The 25,067-nt window shown below is 41.0% G+C and overlaps 1 protein-coding gene across 6 annotated transcripts in view; it reads right to left on the bottom strand.

Annotated features, from left to right (window-relative positions):
* Positions 1-3,199: 3,199 nt before the first annotated feature.
* The window catches only part of LOC132399328 (kinesin-like protein KIF19), a 185,478-nt gene continuing 163,610 nt past the window's right edge, over positions 3,200-25,067 (bottom strand). For 5 of the 6 annotated variants that reach the window (XM_059979578.1, XM_059979576.1, XM_059979581.1 and 2 more), the window contains 3 exons: positions 21,098-21,293; positions 11,396-11,503; positions 3,200-3,814 (listed from right to left, as the gene is read on the bottom strand). In XM_059979578.1, coding sequence (XP_059835561.1) covers positions 3,696-3,814; positions 11,396-11,503; positions 21,098-21,293 — 423 coding nt within the window. In that variant the 3' untranslated portion in view covers positions 3,200-3,695. The remainder of the gene's footprint in view (positions 3,815-11,395; positions 11,504-21,097; positions 21,294-25,067) is intronic. The other variant, XM_059979577.1, reaches the window with a different exon arrangement.

Raw genomic sequence — 25,067 nt, 5'->3', positions numbered from 1 at the left:
AGGAAGACGTCAAATGCTGAATGAGAGAAAAGAGGAGGAAATTTCAAAGTTCAAAGTAAATTTATTATCAATATATATTCATCTCACCATATACAACCCTAGGATTCATTTTCTTGTAGGCATACCCAATAAATAAATAGCATAATAACCATAACTGAATCAATGGAAGACCACCCAACTTGGGCATTCAACCAGAGTGCAGAAGGCAACAGACTGTGCAAGTACAAAATACATAATAGAAATAATAAAATAAATCAGCAAGAAAATGAGATGAAGAGTCTTTGAAAGTGAATTCATTGGTTGTGGGAACATTTCAATGATGAGGCAAGTGAAGTTATCCCCTTTGGCTCAAGAACCTGATGGTTGAGGGATAATGCTTTTCCCGAACCTGCTGGTGTGGGCCCTGAGGCTTCTGCACCTTCTTCCTAATGGCAGCTTCAATAACTGGGTGATGGAGTCCCTGATAATGGATGCTACTTTCCTGCAACAGCATTTTACTCAGACGTGCTCATTGGTGGGAAGGGCTTTACCCATGATGGACTGGGCCATGTCCACTACTTGCTGTAGAATTTTCTGTTCAAGGGCATTGGTCTTTCCATACTAGGCTGTGATGCAGCCAGAGGAAATAGAATTGCAAAATGTAGAAGAAAAATTATCTTGCAATAAGATTTATTTTTCTTAAGATTATGTTGTATCTTAAATCCTATTTGTTCAATTATGCTATTTTGCAAAAATGTTTGAAAATGAATACTATCACCTCTCTTGACCTAAGGAAGTCCCTAAACATGTATAAACTGGTAAAATTATTTTTGAAATGTAGTGCAATACAGAAGACAATTCTAGAGGAAAGCAGCGTCTGTAGAGGTGTACTGTGCAATACCCAGTATTGCTGGCTATCTCCCCTCTATCTTTCAGTCCATCTGAAGGGTCTCACTCTGAAACAGCGACTGTCCATTTCTCTCCACAGATGCTGCCTGACCTGTGATGTTCCTCTAGCAATTTGTTTTTTTTTACTGCTTCTGGCAGATTACTACCTGCAAGCTAACTATCATGTATCCTACAACGCCTCAAGACAAGTATTTCATTGGCACACTATTTCAATGACTTGGTGAGACAGATGGTTCTAGCAGTAACAATGAGTTGAAAATGAGCAACGTATAAGAAACTGTTGTGAATTGATTTATATTGGAGGAGAAAGACTTTGTGTGTGCACCACCATTGTGGTTGGAGCATCTCTAGGGGAGATGAGTACCATAAATTTTCCACCATAGAATTAGCAGAATATAAATTCACCCTGTGATTACCCAACACACTGAAATGTCATATTCACTGGACCATATATGAAGTCTTTTATCCTTTGCGGACCAAATCAAATCAAAAATTGCTTATAAAATAAAACATAAATTCTTACAGCACCTCTTCTGACCTCAGAAAACACTTAAAAGCTGTTAGAATTACAAATGAAATGTGCTTACTTTTGCAATAAAAGAAATAAGAAAGCCAATATGGGAATGGCAAAGATCCACAAAAAATGAACTAATGATCAGATAAACCATGGTTTTAGCATTATATTGATTAAGAATAAATATTGGCTAATAAATCAACTTGATCTACATTCTCCTCTTTGCACGGAGTTGCAAGTCCTTTTGCTTCCAACTAAAAGTTTAATGACTCATCCAAAGCATTTTATGGATCATTTAGTAAAGTATGAGCAAAAACTTGGCAGTTTTTTTTGAGAGACATAAGATACTAAAGAGATCCAAGCTTTTTCTTTATCACATCTTTGGAAAAGCAAAAATATATCAAAGTGTTTCTTGCTGGTAATTCTGTGGAAGTGCTCTTTTTAGAATGATCGCTCGTAACATTCATTGGTGTTATAAAATAAAATCATTTTGAAGAGATTATTCACTTAAGTGGCAAAACCCTGCATTGAAACTTGGCCAATTAAAAAGAAATCGCATTTTTTATAATGCTTTCAACTTACAAAACTGCTTACCATCCAGCAGTACCACAGCACAGGATGTTATATCCCTGGAAATTGGAATTCACTCTCTTTTCATGCACTTAACAAATGCTGCAAATATCACTGATGCCCAGTTGGATCTCCTGAAAATATTTGTTAGTTGGCGTAAAAGAATGTTAAAAGTCTCATTATGGAAATTTAGGCTAGAATCATGTTCAGTTCCTGTCAGAAGTTGCATGAAGATGTTGCAGCTGTCATATCACCGGAGTGCTAGTTGCTGGCAGATGGTCAGATCATAATGAATTCCGCTTACGATTGTACCTTCCAGCTACAGTAAGGACTGTGATGGAGGTGAGAGAATGCCCAAGAGTGAAGAGTTCAAAGCAAGGTACTGTAATGTTTACCAGATTCATCACCCTGTATCTCACAACGTGTGTGTCCACACATCTTGCCTACTCTAATCCCAAGCCATGAGAGGTCCCACACAGAGTGATTCTGGCAGACATTGCAGTGGCTGTAATGAATGGCACAGCACAGAGATGCTGGAGTCATTATGGGAATGCAAAGTGATGTATGTCTTTTTGCACTTACCATTGGAAAATTGAGTCTGGGGGAAGATTATACTGTAGTTAAAATAGAGGTCACATCAAAGACACTTTAATTCTCATCTCCATCAATCTGCTATGGGGTTTGCTGCGAATTCTCTTGTGATTAATAAACGAAGGTGAAAGGCTTCATCTTTAAAAACCAATATAGCTCAGCAATTTAAGAAATGGCCACAGTACACGTGATAACATAATTAGCTGCACAACTGACGTTAAATCATGCATGGTGGGGTCTGGGCCAATTTCCTGATGGGTGCTTAGCAACCTGGAAACAATCACCATGTGGAAAATCTGCACAAATAGCTCCAATGTGCACAAATTGATCCAATTCCTAGGCAATAAATCTGTAAATTTTAGTGGCATCTGTTTTTAAATGGGCCATGCATTCGTTATATGTGCAGAGTTTTCACATAGTTGTTATTTCAGTTATCATATTGTTATTTCACAACTCTCCCATCATTAATTATTATTCATACGCTGTTTTGCATCATCAATTGGAATACAATTCACATAACTGATTATTTCAAGTGCAATAAATATTAACTCTCACCATTTGTTCGTCTGATGTAAGACACTATAGGAAATACCAACACTTCTTATTTTTATGAAGCAGAACAAAAATGCTCTTGGTAGTTTTTTATTCAAAATTTTTAACTAATTGTAACTTGAAATAACAGGTAGTTTATAATTTTGTTACAAGATATTTGTAAATCCTAATACCTGCCAAAGACATTTTTGACTCAAATGGCTACAAAGTTAATTCAGTTCTTGCTGTACCAAAGATCCATACATTGGTTGATGGCTCTCAAAGGAACTGCACCATAAGCAGTTTAGAATCCATGCTCTTCTTGTAGTCCATCTATACTCGCATTCTTTTTCAACTGTCTAGCTCACTCAACCTCAGTAATGCTACATGAATTCATTTGCACCATGGATTGTAAAAATGCAAAAATTAACATCTCAGTATATTTTTATCAAAAAATCTAGCAAATTAATTCATTTGGAGTTCAGCATAAGATCAGGTGATGTCACATTCCTGGTTTAAATTCGTTTGAGGCTTCTCCTGAATCCTTGCATCTTATTTCACGAATCAGCCATTATATTGCACATGTGCTTCCTACTTGTGATCACTTTTTGGATCTGCTACGCGAATTTGCATCTGTCATCTTGGGAGGCAGATTACTTCCTTTTTTAAAGTTTCCAGGATGTGTTCGCAGGTGTTGTGTATTGGCACCATAACCTGGTCCTGTAATAGCAGTTGGAAAAAGAAAAGGTCTAATTTATACAGTGTGCCCTTGCTTTCTTCTTCATTATAACTTCTTAAGTTGAAGCAATACCCCAGTATTAGCTCTTTTTAAATAAGGGGGTTATATAGTAGAGTGAAAACAGGCTTTTTAAAAAGAGTAAATATGCCTTTTCTTGGTTGGCTTAGTAAGGAGGATATTACCTATGAAGTATATAAGTATGAACCTACAATAATGCTTCTGACATCTCTGAACATGGTGTGCGTGAAAAGGAATGGGCATCACAATCAAACACAATTCTTCCCTGCATGAATTGAGAAACAAAAAGTTTATAGTCTTATGATCAACAGACCAATCATTTTAATGAGGTATGAAAGCACTTTATTAATTATTGGAGAGTATACCTGATGGTTGGTCAGTGACGCTGCAGCTGCTTATCATACACTCCTCATACTTGGGTCCAATGAAGTCAATGAAACTAAATAACAGGAATGGTGCACAAGCAAAGCTCCCTGCTATCATGTTACAGTAACACTACCACCCAGGTTAAATTACAGCCTATATCATTTTAAATTTTAAATGTCGATTAGCTGCGCCAAGTACTTGATAATAAGGAAGTTTCACAGATCTCAAGTTCAGTGTCTCGCTTAATGTAACCAGTTCATTGAAAACAAGGAGGCAGTAACAGAATCCCATTCATTTACACTTGCATTTCATTAACACTGCATAGTTCTGACAGCTCAGTATCTTTTTATAAAGAGTTACTAAAGATGCCAAAACACTTCAACATATCTATAAAACAATGGATACCTGGGCACAGATAACCAAAAGGAATATAGAAATAACAGCTGAGAGAATTGGGATGAAGTTCCTCAGTTTGAGCCAACAAAGGAAATTTAATGCTAAAGCTAAACTTGGAGGAGCACAGATTCTTTAGGATTCTGAGCTGGAGATGATTGCAGGGGCAAATGAGGCCATGAAGAAAATTGAAATCAGGTTGAAAATTTTAAAGTTGAGCCATTGCTTAGTTGGAAACCATGTTAAATCAGGAAATCCAAGGATAATTGGTCATGGGGCTTGATCCATGTGCATATATCTAAGAAATTCCCCCTATGGTACCTGCCTCTACCACCTCCCCTGACATGCATTCCATGCACCCACCACTTTGTGTAAAGATTATATCTCTCACAACCCCCCATACTTCCCTATTTCATAAGCTAGTTTTAAAGTGTTATATATCAAGAGGGTATATGGGCAAGAATTGCCAACATATCCCTTCACTAGATGCTTGCATAGGTAGAGAATTAGTGCTCTTCGAGAAACAAGTGTTCAGCCTCAAGTCTATTATTACCTCAAGATGTAGCAGAAATCTCATTCCATAGCAACACTATGTAACCTACATTTAAGCATATCAGGTCACTGCATCACTCAGTGATCTATTCTCTGTCTTTCTAATATTTTTACATGTTGCATGGTGTCTCTTGTTTGTCAGAAGACTCTACAGGTATTTAACAAGGATCTCTCATACATTAAATAAATACCAGATCCATTGTTAGAATAGCAATTTACATCAATGTGCCATCAAAAACTATTAAATGAGCAATTTTCTAAATGGAATTTCATTATGAATTAATAGCAAAATGAAGCAATAAAATATTAACTAAGGCTTGGACATGACAAGAGAATAGGAGTAAAAAAATATAATAACATCTTTATTCCTTTCTGGTTACACCTTTCCCTCCACTGGACTGATTTCATCTTTAAGTCAGAATGCTGTTTAGAGTCAGGCAGAAGACTTCTCAACATTGATGCTGCTCCATGTATAAACAGCATGAGACACAGTTCTGGAGAGCGGAGCTGGCCCTTACATACACTCCTGCACTGCTGTGCTGTTACGAACATCAGAGCCTGTAGTCCCAAATGGGACAGGAAAAGCATGAACACTTGTGGTGAGGTTTGAGTTAGCTCAGTAAGCCTTGGCTCCCAGAAGCTGGCTGCTGCACCAACTTGGCTAAGCAATTACCAAATAAAACTGTTCAAATGTTAACATGTCAAGTGGAGAGCAGGCAAGCCACTGTTACAAATAAAAAATGAAAGCCAAACTTATGGACATTTCAGTCATAAATTCTGTTTTTGTCCCCCTCTCCCCATTCACTAAGACTGAATAAGTTATTTCTATTTAACCTGTGGTTACCCTCTGCTGCATTGATTCAAACTCAACGAGAATTCGGGTAATAAAAATGAATAAGGCAACAGCCTAGGCTCATCAATAACAGTGAGCAATTCGCAGTCTTTCACTTTCTGTACCAGTTCCTTTGCTTTATGTTTAATCTGATCAATATTTCACATTTAAATCTGCTGTAATCTAAACATTAATCTAACTTCTGGGGGTTATAAAAGATTCATGGCTGTCAGTTGCCATTTGGCTGCTGTAAAGGTTATTCTGTGCCGATGCCTCACAAAGATCTCATTAACTGCAGGAATGAAATTGCAGCACTTCTTCATGTGGGAAGAAGTTTGAACTTGTGTGGCGTGGACAATATTTATGAGTAAACCCTGACAAAAGTCTGCAGATGCCATATACAAAAGAAATCAAATTAAAATTCATTATTCAGTCAAATTATTGTGAGTAATCAGAAACAAATTAAAATGTGTTTTGTTTGGTATCAAATATCAACAAATATAATGGCAACACATTAACCTCAGTGTAAAGCAAAATGGAGCCAGCCAGTTAGTCTCCATTTCACCAGAGCACTCACTTAACAGATCCTACAGTACGGCTATTCTGGAGACTCACAATACCTTACCTCAGATGTCATCGCTAAGTGATTTTCTGTGTGTTCACTTTAAGACTTAAGCTTATAAGGAGTGTTAGTTCCAATATTTTTCACTCGTTAGCATACTTTAACCTGCAAATAATTTCTAGAATCCAATGCACCTGTACCAACAGGGTAAATTCACATCAGGTTAAAACAAATTGATCCCTGAGTCTAAGTGCTGACAGACACGTTGTTGCACAGCTTGGAGAGCTTCAGAGACAAACACAGAAATAGAGATATGGCTAAGCTGCTTCAGTCCCAGCTATAACTCTGGTTCACAGACACAGAAATGGGAACGCTGCTTTTCGCACATGGACCAAGACATCCTGAGAACTGTCTCAGCAAAAGCTAGGACGAATCAGTAGGAAGATGTGACTCATTGTGCTGTCACTTTACTCCTGCAGAGGTTAGTTTAAATGCAAGATCTGCACATAAGCAAGCTCATAGTAGAAACATTTTGTAGAATTTTGGTCTTCTTCCCTAAGGGAGGCTGTATTTGCCCTACAGAAGTGGGATGAAGGTTTGCTCGATTAATTCCAGGACAAAATTGCCCCTTGAGAAGAAAGCCAGTGGGATGGATCTGTGGTTTCTGATGGTTAGGGGAATAAGAGGTAATAACTTTCAGTAGTCTGACAAAGTAGAGTGAGAGACATTATCTGGAATTAAAAGATGCAATTCTCAAAATAAGCAGGAACCACTGAAGATGACTGGGATAACGGAACCTTTGCAATTTTCCATCTCACAGTGCAGTAGCTACTCGGTTAATAAATATATTTAAGGCTGAGATGAAAAACTATTTGAGCACAGAGGGAATTATTAAATGGATGGACTTGACAGATTCTTCGCCCTGATTTTGTTGAATGTCAGAGGAGGCTCAAGGGCTACAGAGTCTACTCCTGTCTTGAAAGATTTGGAAGATAACAGCCAGAGAGGTCATTCTGACTTTAGACTCTAACTCATTACTCTTTGTACTGCTGAAGAACGAACAGGTTGGGATCTTCTGCTCCAGAGTGGAAGATGATGAACTAAAATTGTACAAGGGTTTGATAGATAATTAAATATATGATATTTCCATTGTGATGTGTTCAAAATAGTAAGTCATAACCACAACAATTAGGGAAATTATCAGAAGCTTATTTACTCCCCGGATGCAACCACAAGGCACATTCAGCATCATTAAAACTTTGAAAGGAAAGTTAGGAAAGGCCACAGGAAAGCAAGTGGTCAACTATGCTAACAAATTAAGATTAAATGAATGCAATGAGATTTTTTTTGTGGAGCATGAACAAAAAGATTGACACCACACAGTTTATTTTCAGTTACCTGGACAACTGTTGCCATTGCTGCATCATATTCATTGATGTTGTTGATTAACGATGCATCAGTGTAAAGGTGGAGATAAATAAGCAAGTCAAAGTCCTTTAAACCCATGAAGAGGAATGGAGCATGATGCACCTATATCACGTTTAGGCTGTTTAGTTTGTTTGAATTTTATCTGATTTGTACTGCTCTCAGGAAAATCCCAACTTCCATTTCAGAACAGTCCCCAGTTCCAAATCCATTTCCCACATCATCAATTTTCTTATTATTCCTTGGTTGAGATTGTACAATAACATATGAGAAGTAGATTTATACCCTGTAATAGCACCCATTGGTAATCTGGCTGGTATCTCATTGGACTGGTCCTTCTAGGAACCTAGATGTGAATCTAAGATGGCGTGTCCCACTCATTTGCAAGCAATAGGAATGTCTCTGAACTATTACAAAGTATCCTAACCGGGAAGGGTAAACATTCAGAAGTCAATGTTCACAACAATACCAGCAACATAGGTAAATTGTTGAGAGAGGTCTTTCAACTTGAATTTATGGAGCTAGGGAGCAGATTAAAAGGCAGGTCCTAAGGTTATAATCTCTGGATGACTCCTAATGCGAATGGACAGAGCAATAGGAAAATATGTCAGATGAATATGTGGCTAAAGAGATGTTACAGGATGGAGGGCATTGGATGTAATCACTAGGATTTGTTCTGGGAAAATGGGGAGTGTATTACATGGACAAGTTGCATCCGGACCAGAACAGAGCCCACATCCCTCCCAAGAAGTTTGCTAGAGCTGTGGAGGAGAGTTGGCATGGAGCGGGCAACACAATGGGCACAGAGTAGGTGCACAGTTGTAGGGGTACATACGGTTAAATATCAGAAGGAGAATTAAGAAAACAAAGTTGGTATATGGCAAGTTTAAAGAACTGAAAACTTGTGAATCTCTACAGGAGTATAGCATGTGTAGGGAAGTACTTAAAATAATTAGCATGGTAAAGAAGGAGAAGAAATTGCATTATTGGACAAGATTAAGGAAAATAGAAAAGTATGTTACAAGATTATTAATGGCAATAATGGTACGACCTATTAGGGAGCACAATGGCTACCTGTGTGGGAGCTGGAGAAATAGACAAAGTCTTAAATGAATGCTTTTGATTTGTATTCACTATGGGACAGGACATGATAGGTGGAGAATTCAGGGAGGGGCATGGTGGAATTATTGATCAAATTACAATTAAAATGAGTAGATATTAGATGTGCTATTAAGCTGAAAGTTGCACAAATGAACAAGGCATGATGAAATATATACTAGACTGCTGTGGAAGGTAAGGGAGGTGATTTTTGGGGCACTGCAAGATGTTTTCAAATCTCTAGCCAAAAAAGAGATGTTAGATGAGTCAGGATCAGCATCAAAATATAATGTGAAGTTTGTTGCTTTCCGCTCCAGTACAGTGCAAAGACGTAAAATTACTATAAATTATAAAATGAATAAATAGTGCAATGAAAGTGCAGACCACGATCTGTGCAGATTGGAAATAACATCTCCACCTCTCTGACAATCAACACTGGGGATGTGTGCTTAACTCTCTCTACACCCATAACTGTGTGGCTGGCCATAGCTCAAACGCCATCTGTAGATTTGCTGATGATACCACCATGGTTGGCAGAATTTCAGATGGTGACAAAAGGGCATACAGGAGTGAGATATACCAGTCAGTTGAGTGGTGTTGCAGCAATAAACTTGCACTCAACATCAGCAAGCTGATTGTAGACTTCAGAAAGAGTAAGGCGAGGGAATGCCAACCTCATATAGGGATCAAAAAAGCAGAGAGTGAGCAATTTCAAGTTCCTGCATTTCAAGATCTCTGAGGACCTAACCTGGATGCAACGTATCGATGCAGCTATAAAGAAGGCAAGGCAGTGGCTATATTTTATTAGGAGTTTGAGGAGGTTTGGTTTGTAAACTAAAACGCTCAAAAACTTCTACAAATGTACTTTGGAAGCATTCTGACTGGCTGCATCACCATTTGGTATGGGGCGGGGGCGAGCTACTGCACAAGATTGAAGTAAGTTTCAGAAACTTATAAAATTAGTTAGCTCAATCATGGGTACCAGTCTCCGTAGTATCCAAGACATCTTCAAGGAGCAGTGCCTCAGGAAGGTAGAATCCATCATAAAAGACCCCCACCACCCAGGACATACCCTCTTCTCTTTGTTACTGTCAGGAAGGAGGTACAGAAGCCTAAAGGCACACACTCAATGATTCAGGAACAGCTTCTTCCCCTCTGTCATATGGTTTCTAAATGGACGTTGAACCAATGAACACTACCTCACTATTTTTTTACACTATTTATTTTAACTCAACTATTTAAAAGACATGTATACCTACTGTAATTCAGTTTTTTTCTCTATTTTTAATTAACATGTTTTTCATTGTACTGCTACCGTAAAGTTAACAAATTTCACGACATAGGCCAGTGATATTAAACCTGATTCTGATTCTAAAAGAAACAAATAATAAGGTAGTCTTCATGGACCATTCAGAAATCTACTAGCAGAGTGCAGCAAATGTAATATCTTCATTCAAGAGGGGATAAGCTAGGGACTTAAAGACTGGTGCATCCATCTCAGGAGTAGGGAAGTATGGGAAACATCTCCTATGGGGCAGGACTAATTTGCAATTTGGAGAGATAAGGAATTCATCAGAGATAGTTCACATGGCTCCATTAAGGAAAGTACTGTTAATATAGATTATGTGGATGTCAGTGGAATTTTTGACAAGGTCCTGCACGGAAGACTGGTTCAAAAATATTCTAGTCCGTGGGATCCGGGGCAGTTTAATAAGTTGGATCTAAAATTGATCAAGGGCTGCTTTTACAGTTGGGAGCCTGTGATCAGTACAGCAGCACAGGGATCAGTGCTGAGCCCTCTGCAGCTTGTATATAAATGATGTGGATATGCATGTGGGATGTGTGACTAGTAAGTTTATAGATTGCACAAATGTTTGGTGTGAGGGACAATGGGGAGTCTATTTTTCAGCTACGAAATGAAAGTAAGATGGACAGAGAGATAACAGATAGAAGTGAAAGGACTAGTAATGCTAGGAAATGTGCAATGGATATTAGAACCCTAGAAACTACAGAGAAACAGAAGGATTGTATTGTATATAATTCAGGATAGGTAGATAAAGTGATTGAGATGAAATACAGGATATTTGCTTTCATTATCCAGGGCGTAGAATACAAGAGCAAGGCGACAATGGCACCTCTGTGAAAACATTATACATCAACTATATTGCACTGGCAATATTGCAGAGGGGATGCACCAGGAAAGTGGAAGGCTTGATCTTATTGGAGCAGGTTTAAGGGGCTGAATGGGCAGATATCCACATCTGCATGTTTTGTTCATACTGTGCATCTGTTATTTCATACGTATGAATATCTGACCTCGGACTTGCTTCTGCAAGAGCAGCCCTTTATTCCCTTCTGCATTTATCTGGTGGATGGTACTCGACACGGCATTACTCACTTCAATCTTCTGCAACTGGCTCTCACCTGAAAATCATCAAAGATTATTGTTAGATTATTTGTAATTTTTCATTGTATCTATATTAGTATCCATTTCCTCTTACTTGCTTAAAAAGGGAGCTGTGATGAAAGATGTGGGCAAAGTTCTTAATGATTATTTTGATAGTGTCTTCACAGAATAGGGAGGTAATGCTGATATTATATTTAAGCTGAACCAGTGCAAAATGCTAAATATCCAAAAAGAGGGATTTTTAAGTGACTTAAGCGATTACAAGAGGGATAGATAAGATAAAAGCAGCAAAGTTGTCTCCACTGCTAAGTAAGACTAGAACTAGGGAACATAGCCTCAAGACTTGGGGGGAATAAATTTAGGATGGAAATGAGGAGAAACTGCTTTTCTCTGGAATCTATGGAATTCTCTGCCAAGAGATGCAGTAGACACTACCTCATTAAATACATTTAAGACACTGTTAAATAGATATTGCCTAGTGGGGGAATTAAGGGTTATGGGAAAACATGGAACCGTCCATGGTCAGACCAGCCATGAACTACTTGAATGGCCGAACAGGCTCAGCAGTCCAAATGGCCTACTTCTGCTCCTATTTTTTATGTTCTTATCACTTTTGGGGGAAAAAAAAACAGGAAGCACAAATGAAATATATCCCAGGCTATTAAGAGAAGCATGTAAAGAAATTGCAAAGGGTCCAACTATATTTTTTCAGGCTGCACTGGCCATAGGAGCAGTGCCAGGGGGACTGGAGGATTATTGACATAATTCCAGTATTTGAAAAGGGAGGAAGAGATAAATGTGTAATTACAGGGCAGTTAGTTTAACTTGGTGTTGGGAATGTTGTGGAATTCCATTCTTAGGAACGTACAGCATTTGGAAAGGCACAGATTAATCAGGCACGGTCAGCATGAACTTGTTAAAGAAAAGTTAAGAGATTTCATGGTTTAGGGAGAGAACAAGGATGGTCAATGATGAAATGCATTTAATATAACCTGTCTTACAGGGAGTTTAGCAAAGTTCCAAATGGCAGAGTTGTCAGAGAAAAAAAAAGGCTATTGGATCGAAGGAAGAGTGGCAAATAAGATCTAAAACTCCCTCTATGGCTGGAAGCACTTGGCTAACACGTGCTTTTTTATCTGAAGGCTACTAATGGTGGAGTTCTACAGGATTCAATGGTTTGCCCCTTGGTTTTATAAGTATATTGATGAATCTGACCTAAATGTAGGGAACATGATAAGGAAGATTGTAGATCAAAATATTGGCTGTGTCATTGATTGTGATAAGGAAAGCTTTAATTCATATGGTGGATAATAGAGGGAAGGCCAAGGGAATGCATCTGGGGAAGTTTAGCATGCCAAGGGAATATATAATAAATAGCACGATATTGAATGGTGTGGAGGAGCAGAGGAGCAGAGGGATCCTGTGTACAGTTAAATGAAACAGGAAGGTCGATAACTTGGCTAAAAAGACACATGAAATGCTTTCACAAATCAGAGAAAATCTGCAAGTGCTGGAAATCCAAGCAACACACACAAAATGCTAGAGGAACTCAGCAGGGCTGGAAAAGGGTAAACAGTTGACATTTCGGGCCGAGACCCTTCATCAGGACAGAGAATTCTTTGTATTTTTTGTTGAGGCATGGAAGCTAAGAGCAGGGATGCTGGAACTGTACAGAATGCCGGCTAGGATGGGTTCAAGTGTTGCATACTGTTCTGGTCACTGCATTGTAGGAAGGATGAGACTCAAAATCAGAATCAGGTTTATTATCTCTGCCATATACGAGGGGTGATTGATAAGTTTGTGGCCTAAGGTAGAAGTCTAAAATCAGAATCAGGTTTATTATCTCTGCCATATACGAGGGGTGATTGATAAGTTTGTGACCTAAGGTAGAAGTCTAAAATCAGAATCAGGTTTATTATCTCTGCCATATATAATGGGAAATTTGTGAAATATGGGTCCAGCATACACACGTCATTATAAAGAAAGCACAACAGCTCCCCTACTTTCTTAGAAGTTTACAATGATTTGGAATGTAAGCAAAAACTTTGACAAATTTCTACAGACATCTGTTGGAGAGTATACTGACTGGATGCATCATGGTCTGGTAAGGAAACACCAATGCTCTTGAATGGAAAAGCCTACAGGAAGTAGATGTCAGGAAACGTGGAGGAGGCTTGACCCAAACGTGGCGCAGCAGAGATGATATATCAGTGGGCAATAACTTTAATAATAAACTGCAAAATATCTGGCCACGAAGGGCCACAAAATAAGAGAGAACAGATACAATGCAACAAGGTAGCTGAAGGCCTGGAGCAAGTGTTTGAGGCTGGCTTGATCGATGTGTGGACAAGGGACTGTGGATGAGAGCTTGGTCTAAATATTCTGTAGGTGATGAGTTGAAAACAGGTAGCTCCTGGTAGCTGGGTGGAGAACAAGAGGAGCCTACCAGTGTCAGCGCCTGACAATCAAGAGGGGTCCGGTGGATCCTCTTGATGAGTGATGGATCCAAGAAAAATTGGATGGCACCTAAGACCTTTCCTCCAGGCCATACACTTCCCAGACAACCAGGTACTGTGCACCCCGTCCACAATAACGTGAATCTATCAACCAGCGAACAATGTGTACTGGACCACCTTCCACCATCCTTGGTTCCAGAAATGCAGATTCAGGTGGGTTGAGTGGTCCATGGACAATGGGCTTGAGGCAGAACACATGGCAGGTGGGTGTGATCCTGAGAGAGAGAGCAGCTGGAGATGGTAACTGGCTGGGTTGATGCGATGGGTAATCTTAAAGAGACCGATGAATCGGGGTGAGAGCTTGTGGGAGTCAGTGCGCAGGAGCAGATCTTGGAAGGACAGCCAGACATGGTCCCCAGGCTGGAATAGTCTGGATGGGCAGGAGGTACAGGAGCCATAGGACCCACATCACCTGGTTCAGGAACAGTTATTACTCCTCAACCATCAGGCTCTTGAACCAAAGGGGATAATTTTACTCAAATTCGCTCACCGAACACTGAACTAATCCCACAACCTATGGACTCACTTTCAAGGACTCTTCATCTCCTGTTCTTGAAATCTATTGCTTATTTATTTATTTATTTATTATTATTATTTCGTATTTGCACAGCTTGTTGTCTTTTGCACATTGGCTGTTTGTCCATCTTGTTGTATGCAGATTTTCATTGATTCTATGGTGTTTCTTTGCAAGAACCTTTCTCCCTTGGCAGAGGGTCAAATGCCAGGTAATTTGAAGTAATTGCTAGAAGGATTAGAGGGATTTTTCCACAGGTTTTCTACAGATGTTACAATAGAGATAGCATCTAACAACATGATTTTTAGCCATGCTATCATGCTTAAATTGACCTATACATAGAGTTCTTAGTCATGGTGACTTACCTCCCGTGCCACTGGATTTTTTCAGATAGCAGCAGCAGCTCTTTGCCCAGTCTCTGAACTATCTGCACGCTGTGGAATCAGAAAGGTTCTCTATTTCTTCTGTTGATTTTAGTAAGGTGCTGAGATATGCCAGCATATCTGGCTTACTTGGAATTAAGTTAGCCACTGTTTGGCCTCAGGACCATTTTAGTGCTCTCATGAATAAACGGGACCTTGTAATCTATTTCTTTAATGTATGACTTGCTGATAATCATGGGAAGAGCTTCTTGATGGTCAATCCCACAATACCATGTTTTCTGGTAACAGCTTTACTCTGAGGGTGTCCACATTGGCAAATATTTTCAATTATCACTATATCCCAGAACAATTGATCCTAGGAAATAAGTGCTACACTTCCCTAAATTCTCAGACTAGTTCAGATTCCAACTGCAATAGTTGCAGTGGTAGGAGGATGGCATTTGTAATATAACTCAAATATTAAATAGACAACAGAAAGCAATGAGATTCCATTGACTACATCCGTTTGAGGTGTCACAGAGTATGCACTGATCAGGTGCATTGACTTCTTTGTGCTGTAAGCTCTGCTGCATAACCTACACAACCAAAGACACAGCCACTGCTGCAGGAAGAGTATCAAGTTCTGGGTCCAGTGTGCAGGGTGTGAAGACCTGCTGGAGCAAGAGAAGCAGGAGGATGACAAGGGCTACTAAGGGATATCCCAACTCAATATCATCAGCTTCACCTCTCATATTAGCCAAGAAGCAGAGCATTGTCCACACAGGATGTAACAAACTTTCTCATGGGGAGGCATTTTTCACAAGGTTTCTGCTGAATTATCGTTCTTTCAATCCAATCCTTAACACTGGCGAAGAACACCATTAATTAAAGAGGGCCCAGACAATGCATAATTTTCCATTATATGCTGCTGGGTAGGATTATACTAATTATAATTGAATGAATCCCTGATCAAATTACTTGAATGGCTCACATAAGATCTCTGTATTTCATGAAACGTGTCTCCTTGCTTCAAGAACTATGGCTTCTGCACAAATAAATCTGGAGGTTGGAATATTGATTGAGATCTTGAGCCCTTTTCACTGTTGCTCAATATTGGTGCCAGTTGGTCATCATCATAGTTAATGCAATTAAGGGTATACATATCAAAATATATTGATATGATTGCCGTGCAATAAATTGGAAGCACAATAACAATTCAGATTTCAAGTCAATGAAGTTCACATGCATTCATTAATGAGAAATCCCTAATGGAACTCCCAGTTTAAGCCACTGTACCAAATAATAATTTCAAAGTGCATAAAAAGACAGAATGGATGAATGATCATTGGTAAAAACATAATGTTCCTTTCTGCTTGATAGGACTGGATGTGGTCAGTATTATGTCAGACATTCTGCACAAGCAGGCTCTAATAAACTAATTTTCTCTCACCAGTTCCTGCTGTGTTCAAACTCAAGCATAAAGCATGGCCACTACGAAATGAGCAACAGAGCAGACATTTCAACTCACCATGACACCGTGTCATATCTTACATGCTTTCACAGAAGTCCCCCCCCCCCCCTTAGAAGGTGTCATTGCAAGAGCAAGCCAACAAAGGGAGAAAAAAAATCAGAAGACAGCAATCAATATTGCATTACCAGTCATATACAATCATTGCTGTAATAATTGGCAAGTATGGTATTGATCTAATTATTTTATAATTGTACGTTCTGTTGAAATAAAGTCTTTTCCTTTAAAGGAAGAGAATCCCTCACTGTCCATGGTTGAGATAACAAATGTGATCTCTGCAAGGATGCAAGGATGCCAACTGTGACAACCCTACACATTCAAGGAAAGGCACAGCGGTCTGGTGCTACTGGCCAGGAGCTCCAGACACCCAGCTTGTGTCCTGACCTTGGATCACGTCTCTGTGGATTTAACACAGCATGGGTTTCCATCAATGAATCAGAATCTGAATGAGTTTTATTATCATTGACAGATGAGAACTTTGTTGTTTTGCTGCAGTTGTATAGTGCAATACATTTTTAAAACTACTATAAGAAGTTACAACAAGAAATATATAAAACAATAATAAATAAATAGAATGAAAATAAAAATAAATTTGTTGACACATGACAAAAACATGCTGTTTAGTATGTCAATCGGCCATTGTAAGTTATTCTTAGTAATTAAGCGGTAGGACAATTGAGAGAAAGTTGATAAGGACGTGATGATTAATGTAGATGGTGTGCTTCATGTTTGGCACAGACATGCTGAGTTGAATAGCCTGTTCTTATACTATTTGACTCTGCGATGCCTTAAGGCAAAAATAGTATGTATTTGAATGTTAAACTTGTTTTGTAACAAAGCAAATGGAAATAGATAAGGAATAAACCTGTTTTAGTCACCCAACCTTATATCTCAGTGTCTTCTCCTGAAGTTGATGTCAGGCTGCAGGAAAGATACTCCCTTTCAATTTGTCCTTATAACTCATGAAAAATGTTTCCTTTGATAGGCTGTTTTCAGGCATTTATATACAGCCAAGTGAAGGTACATTCTGGTGGTTGCTTATGATAACCTGCTGCCTGACTGTCTGCGATGAGTTGACTCCTCAGAAAATCATCAATATCTTAAACCTGCACTCAAGGCAAACCCTCAAAAGACTGGGGAGAAAATGTTGCACTCTTCGGCATGGTAGCATAGTGTTAAGCACAGCACTTTACAGCACAGGCGACCTGGGTTCAATTCCCACAGTTGCCTGTAAGGAACTTACAGGGTCTCCCCATGACCGTGTGGATTTTCTCCGGGTGCCCTGGTTTCCTCTCACTGTCCAAAGACGTACCAGTTGGTAGCTTAGTCAGTCATTGTAAATTAACCCATGCTTAGTCTAGGATTAGGGGCATTGCTGAGCGGCGGGGCTCAAAGGGCCGGAAAGGCCTATTACACACTGTATCTCAACAAACAGATACATCAAGGTATCACTATAATACAATAGACAATAGGTGCAGAAGTAGATCATTTGGCCCTTCGAGCCTGCACCGCCATTCTGAGATCATGGCTGATCATCTGCTATCAATACCCGGTTCCTGCCTTGTCCCAATATCCCTTGATTCCCCTATCCATAAGATACCTATCTAGCTCCTTCTTGAAAGCATCCAGAGAATTGGCCTCCACTGCCTTCCGAGGCAGTGCATTCCAGACCCCCACAGCTCTCTGGGAGAAGAAGTTTTTCCTTAACTCTGTCCTAAATGACCTACCCCTTATTCTCAAACCATACCCTGTATTCTCAAACCAATACAGTATCAAACCACCAGACCAGCAACAACCCAAGCTCCCAGACTCCAATCCACATGTATCTGGTTCCTGTTGTCTTCACTCTTGTTCCCAAATTAAAGTCACTACACACTCTGGACAGGACATTAGTCTGGATGAAGTTGGATGTGGTTCATATCTCTGCTCCTGCCATACTGACAGAAGTCTTTTCCTATGACACACAGAACTAGTTAACTCATCCATTGTAGTACCAGCCTCTGATACTTGTGATACTCATCCATTGTAGTACCAGCTGTGGTCAACATCATCATCAACCTCCCCCTCTCCTGCCTCCCTTCCTACCTGTTTCTCCTGTTGGTGCTCTGGTGAAATTGGAGCCCTCTCCTAATACCCTGCAAGGAGACACAAGCAGATAGGTGCAGCTGCAATGGTAAGGTGCTGCAGCAGCACCTCTGGCAATGAGATATTTACCGTATTACAACTCAAAGGTGATGTAATATTCCAGATTAAATAACAAGTGAACACGATCATTCAGATTCCTCTGAGAAGCATTTGACTTCTTCTGGGTACTAGAACTCATCGCATCTCTGGTGAAGCTGTACTTTCAAGACCTGCAATTGTGTTTCACAACAGCAGATTTTACCACAACCTGGCAGAGACTGGAAGTAGGCATTATGGCAGGTTGCACTATATCACCCCTGGAGTTCACCATGGCCATGGAGGTCATTATCAGGGCTTCAAGATGGATGGTAGGTGGTGAAAGACCAAGTGCTGGCCTTCGTCTTCCCCCCATTAGGACAGTATAACAATACTACCAAGCGAATACTTGGAAAGCTGCAGGAAAACATCAAGTGGGCCAGAATGAAAATCAAACCCAACAAGTGGTGAAGCATCTCCATAGTCAAGGGAATGCTGAAAGACATGAAGCTCTTCATGGGCGATGACCCAATTCCAACAGTGTCTTAACAGCCTGTCCAAAGCCTGGGTAGATGGTACCACGCCAGCCTCACGGACAAAGAGCAGGTGCAACACATCGCCAATGGCCTGGATAATATCACCAAGACCATGCTGCCTGGAAGACTGAAGCTCTGGTGCTTACAATTTGGACTCCTATCCCGGGTGATGTGGCCACTCACTGTCTATGAGGTCCCACTAACAACCGTGAAGAAGCTCAAGCGAATCACCAAGTTGTTTGTAAAGAAGTGGCTCAGTGTCCCAAGGTGTATCAGTAACATCAGTCTCTACGGTAATGGAGTCTTTGAACTTCCATTGTTTGGCTTTGCAGGGGAATTCAAATGTTCAACAGGTGTGTCTACAGATGACACACAAAAACTTATGTGGCAAGACCATCAGTAACCCTGCACTGTCTTTATCATCTGGGTGAAAATGAACCCTGGCTGATGCACTGCAGCAAGCAACTACAGCCCTTAGGCATAGAGACAAATAGGGGCAAATCTAACAGGGCAGGGGTGGCTTTGGTCTGGCAGCAAGTGGACCCACCTGGCACAAGGCCACAATTCCAGAGCGAAGGAAGGTGACTGTCCAAGATGTGTGGCAAAAAGAAGAGACTGACAGAGGTGCAAAGGTTATCTCTGTCATGGTTCTGGTTGGCTGCTCCCCTTTAATGCTCCTTTCTCCTTGATTAGCTCTAGTTTCAAGATAGTCCCTGTAAATCCCGTCTCCTTGTCAAGATTCCTCCAGTTTGCTGTTCTACGTTCACGTCTACGCCAGCATCCCCAACTCAGTCGACGTGCCGGTGTCCTGCACCCTCAGTCGCCCTGTGCAACAACCTCCCTGGCTAAGCAGGGGCAATGGATGTGGTGGGAAATCAGTGAGAGGAGAAAATCAACAGGAAGGACATACGGCAGATGGAAGCAAACAGCTTTCTCATCAGAGCTACATATGATGCCCTTCCCTCACACAAAAAAAAATCTCCACCAGTGGTTCTGTGAGGACCCAAATGGTGTCCTGTGCCCAATTCCAGCAACCCTCAAGCATGCCTGGCAAGCTGCAAAAGCAGCCTCACACCAAGGCAGATACCCACGGCATCACAACCAGGTCTTGAAGAATCGGGCAGTGCCGATCGAGACCAGGAGGACAGCAACCAACTCCCCGTCCCCTGGATCAACTAATGCCCTGACACCAGCAGCATTTGTCTCCCAGGAGGGAAAAGTTCTGCCTTGAGTGAACATCCACCATCGAGCTGCTGAAGAAGCTAGGGATCCATAGTCAGACTGTACTGCAAATCATCAGAGGCAGGTGAAAAAAGCAGTCAATGGCTTCGGATCAAGCGAAAAGACCTCTCCTGAGCTCCAAGATAGTAACAAGAAAATGGGAAGACAAATTGGGGGGAGGGGGATTAATCGTCACGCCCTCTGGGGATATAGTGGGCTAATCGAAATAACATCGAGAAAGGAGGGTGGCCACTTGAAACCCCTGTGTGTCATCCCTATGCCACTCCTAACACCAAGCAAGTGCTCACAACCCACTGGCACGAGCAATATTAATATCTTATCCTGAGGTTTTTGACTTTTTACATATCCATGGTCAACATGAATATGCATGTATATTTGCAAGGATATCAGCAGAGAGATCAGAAGCTGCAACTTTACACCTCAGACTAGGTATACCGAGGTTTGAAAATCAGTAACTTAATCTAGAACCAGCTCACCCATCAGGCATCAGAGCACATGGGATATTTTTAACTTAAACATTAAGAATTTTCTTTTCAAAAAGGGAATTTAGAATGATGATCAGAAGATTTAAAAATCAACTGAGCAATGCTCCTTTATTAATACTTATATTTTTATATAGTCGTGAATATCTGATTTGTGTTCCTTATGTTCCTGCTCTGTGGACCATTGGAAAAGAGGGATAACAGAGGTAACTTTTTAAAACAGAGGCAGTAAATAGGGAAGAGAGTTAGCATTAAACGAATTAAGAGTCACCTGAATGATAGTTGAGTGGGAATTTGATCTTTGCTGCAGTTGGCACATTGGCATTTGACAGATTGGCAATCCTTACTGGCACAATACTTGGCTTGAGATTAGAGTTCTGCGAGAGGTGCGGAGCAACCGAAAACCTGTGATCAAATACACTCTTGCGATTGTGCTGCCGCGAAGGGTAAGACCTGAGTTTAGGAATCTATGAATGAAAAGAAAAATAAGTTTATGTGCAAATAATACACTAATCACTGGGATGTGAATCAAAGAGTAACAGTGGAGTTAGGAGATTGGGGAGTGACACGGTAGAGTAACAACATAAATACAATCACTTTGACCACCTCTTTTACACACTGACCATTTTCAGTGTCATTGTTTTTCACAGAAGCAAAAATCGCATGGACTGGACAACAGGCAAAAAAAAATTAAATACACACGGCCGGTTTAAACTCAAAGCCCACAGAAAACTATAGGTGTAGAGCTTTTAAAACAGATAGCAAATGCCACAGAGAGCAGGTAGTCGGGTGTAAGTTGATATAAAAATGGACGATGGTGAATTTATAAATAAGAAAACAGAAAAATGCCGCTGCACAAAAGTAGAGGAGAGCTTTTTTGAACTCCTGAGTAAATGAATAATGAATTGGTGACAGGGACCTGCCTACGTAATAGTGATTAAGGGAACAATGGCAAACTGGATGACAGATCCCTAAAACCAGGCGGTTTTCACCCCAGTGTTTGCAAGGAAGTAGGTGAGAAAGATTTAAATGCTGTTACTATAGTTTTTTTGCAGTTCCCTCGGTTAAGGTGAAAAGTTGAACATGTTACTCAACTGTTTAAGAGAGGTGAACGAGGAAATGATTTACAGAAATTTTAAAGGTTTGTGTTTAAGATAATGACTTTAAATTGTTTAGTTAATCAGCATGGATATGTAAAGAACAGGTCAAGTCTGATGAACATAACAGAACTGTGGATGATGTAAGAGAAGTAATGGTGAGTGGAATGTCTGTAATTATGATTTTGATCTACTTCACACTCAGGTTGGAGGAACAACGCCTTATATTCAGTCTGGGTAGCCTCCAACCTGATAGTATGAATATTGATTTCTCGAACTTCCAGTAATTTTCCCCCCTCTTCCCATTCCCATTGTCCCAATTCCTGTTTCCCTCTCTCAACTCCTCTCCTTACCTGCCCATCACTTCCCTCTGGTCCCCCTCTCCCTTCCCTTTCTTCTGTGGTCTCATACCCTCTCCTATCAGATTCTCCCTTCTCCAACAACCCTTTACCTCTTTCACCTATCAGCTTTCCAGCTCCTTACTTCATCCCCCCCCCCCACCGCTTCCCGGTTTCACCTCCCACCTACCACCTTGCACTTCCTCCTCCCCTCCTCATCTTTTTTTCCAGTCCTGATGAAGGGCCTTGGCCCAAAACATCAACAACTAACTCTTTTCCGTTGATGCTGCCTGGCCTGCTGAATTCCTCCAGCGTTTTGTGTGTGTTACGAGTCAGTATAAATAAATTGAGCAAAACTAGGTGAACGGAATCCAGAGCAGGATAATGTGAGGTCATTCAGATTGGAGCTGCAGAGGAAAGAGAGGAAACGGCAAACAGCTGGAAGCAATGGAGGTTCGAACAAACTTCAACAGGCCTGTGTACAATGAATAGTTGTTTATACTTTTAGCTTTCCTGCTTACTTTTTAATGACTTACTACTCTTTGAATAGTGTTACTTTACAAGCAGCTAACATGGTGGACTGATGCGACACACACAAAATGCTGGAGGAATTCAGCGGGTCAGGCAGCATCTATGGAAATGAATTAACAGTCGACTGACTCTCGATTCAAACCACAGCTGGAAGATAACACTTCCGCCGTTCCCTCAGCACTCCGCTGAATTGTTAGATTATGTGCCAAAGTCTTTGGGTGAAGTTTGAAATCCATAATTCAGATCAGCAAGAAGCCAGAGAGTAATTAAATGAACAAAGCCTTTGAGATCAAATGCTGATTATCAGAACCATTGCTGAATCCTGCTGTAGAAATACATCGTGTTCTTTGAGCTAACTGTGCAATATATAAAAACAAACAAGAGAAAATCTGCAGATGCTGGAAATCCGAGCAACACACACAAAATGCAGGAGGAGCTCAGCAGTCCAGGCAGCATCTATGGAAAAGAATACAGTCGACATTTTGGACCGAGACCCTTCAACAGGAGTGGAAAATAAAGAGGAGTCAGAGTTAGAAGGTAGTGGGGGGTGGAGGAGGAGATGGAGAACCACAAGGTGATAGGTAAAACTGGGGGGGGGGGATGTAAAGAGCTGGAAAGTTGATTGGTGAAAGGGATACAAGGCTGGAGAAGTGGGGATCTGATAGGAGTAGACAGAAGGTCATGGAAGATAGAAAAGGGTGAGAAGTACCAGAGGGAGGTGATAGGCAGGTAAGAGAGGGAAGTGGGAATGGGGAATGGTGAAGGGGGGGGGGCATTACCAGAAGTTCAAGAAATTGAAGTTCATGCCATCAGGTTGGAAGCTATCCAGATCGAATATAAGGAGTTGTTCCTTCAGTCTGAGTTTGACCTCACTATGGCAATAGAGGAGGCCATAGACTGACATGTTGGAATGGGAATGGGAAGTGGAATTAAAATGCGTTGTCACTGGGAGATCCTGCTTTTTCTGGAAGATGGCGAGAAGGTGGTCGGTGAAGCAGTCTCTCAATCTACGTTGGGCTTAACCAATATACAGGAGGCCGCACTGTGAGCCCAACAGACTCACAGGTGAAGTGTCACCTCACCTGGAAGGACTATTTAGGGCCCTGAATGGTTGTAAGGGAAGGGATGTAAGGGCACGTGTAGCACTTGTTCGGCTTGCAAGGATAGGTACCAGGAGGGAGATCGGTGGGAGGGACGAATGGACAAGGGAGTTGCATAGGAAGTAATCCCTATGGAAAGCAGAAAGTGGGGGGAGGGGAAGAGGTGCTTGGTGGTGGGATCCTGCTGGAGATGGTGGAAGTTATGGAGAATTATCTGTTGGAATTGGAAGCTGGTGGGGTGATAGGTGAGGACAAGAGGATCTCTAACGCTGGTGGGTTTGCAAGAAGATGGGGTGAGAGTAGACATACGTGAAATAGATGAGAAATGGCTGAGGCCACCATTGTTGGTGGAGGAAGGGAAGCCGCTTTCTTTGAAGAAAGAGGACATCTCCTTTATTCTACAATGAAAAACCTCATCCCGAGAGCAGATGTGGCAGAGACAGGAATTGAGAGAAGTGGATGGTGTTTCTGCAGGTAACAAGGTGGGAAGTGTTGTAGTCCAGGTAGCTGTGAGAGTCTGTGGGTTTGTAGCAGACATCAGTAGATAAGCTGTCTCCAGAGACAGAGAAAGGAGAGGGAGGTGTTGGAAATGGACCAGGTAAATCTGAAGGCAGTGTGGAAGCTGGAGGCAAAGTTGATGAAGTCAATGAGCTCCACATGGTGCAGGAAGCAGCACCAATGCAGTTGTTGATGCAGCATAGGAAAAGTGGGAGTGATACCAGTGTAAGCTCCACGTGGCTGACGAAAAGGTAGGCATAGCTGAGGCCCATGTGAATGCCCATGACTACACCTTTTATTTGAGGTAAGTGGGCGGAGCCAGAAGAGAAATTATTAAGAGTGAGGACAAGTTCTGCCAGAGGAGTGGTGGTGAAGGGGAACTGGTTGGGTCTGGTGTTCATTAAGAAATGGAGAGCTTTGAGGCCTTCCTGGTGGGAGATGGAGGTGTACAGAGACTGTACCATCCATAGTGAAAATAAGGGAACCTGAAGTCATTGAAAAGATCAAGAGCATGTGAAGTGTCACGGATGTAGATAGGAAGGCACTACACTGGGGGGAGGGGGCATAAAACTGAGTTAAGGCATGCAGACATCAGTTCATTGGGGCAGGAACAAGCAGAAACAACGGGTCTTCCTAGACAGGCAAGTTTGTGGATCTTGGGTAAGAGGTAGAAACGG

The sequence above is a fragment of the Hypanus sabinus genome, chromosome 9 (assembly GCF_030144855.1).
Source record: "Hypanus sabinus isolate sHypSab1 chromosome 9, sHypSab1.hap1, whole genome shotgun sequence".
Classification (NCBI taxonomy): domain Eukaryota; kingdom Metazoa; phylum Chordata; class Chondrichthyes; order Myliobatiformes; family Dasyatidae; genus Hypanus; species Hypanus sabinus.
This window is presented reverse-complemented; position numbering and strand designations above follow the sequence as displayed.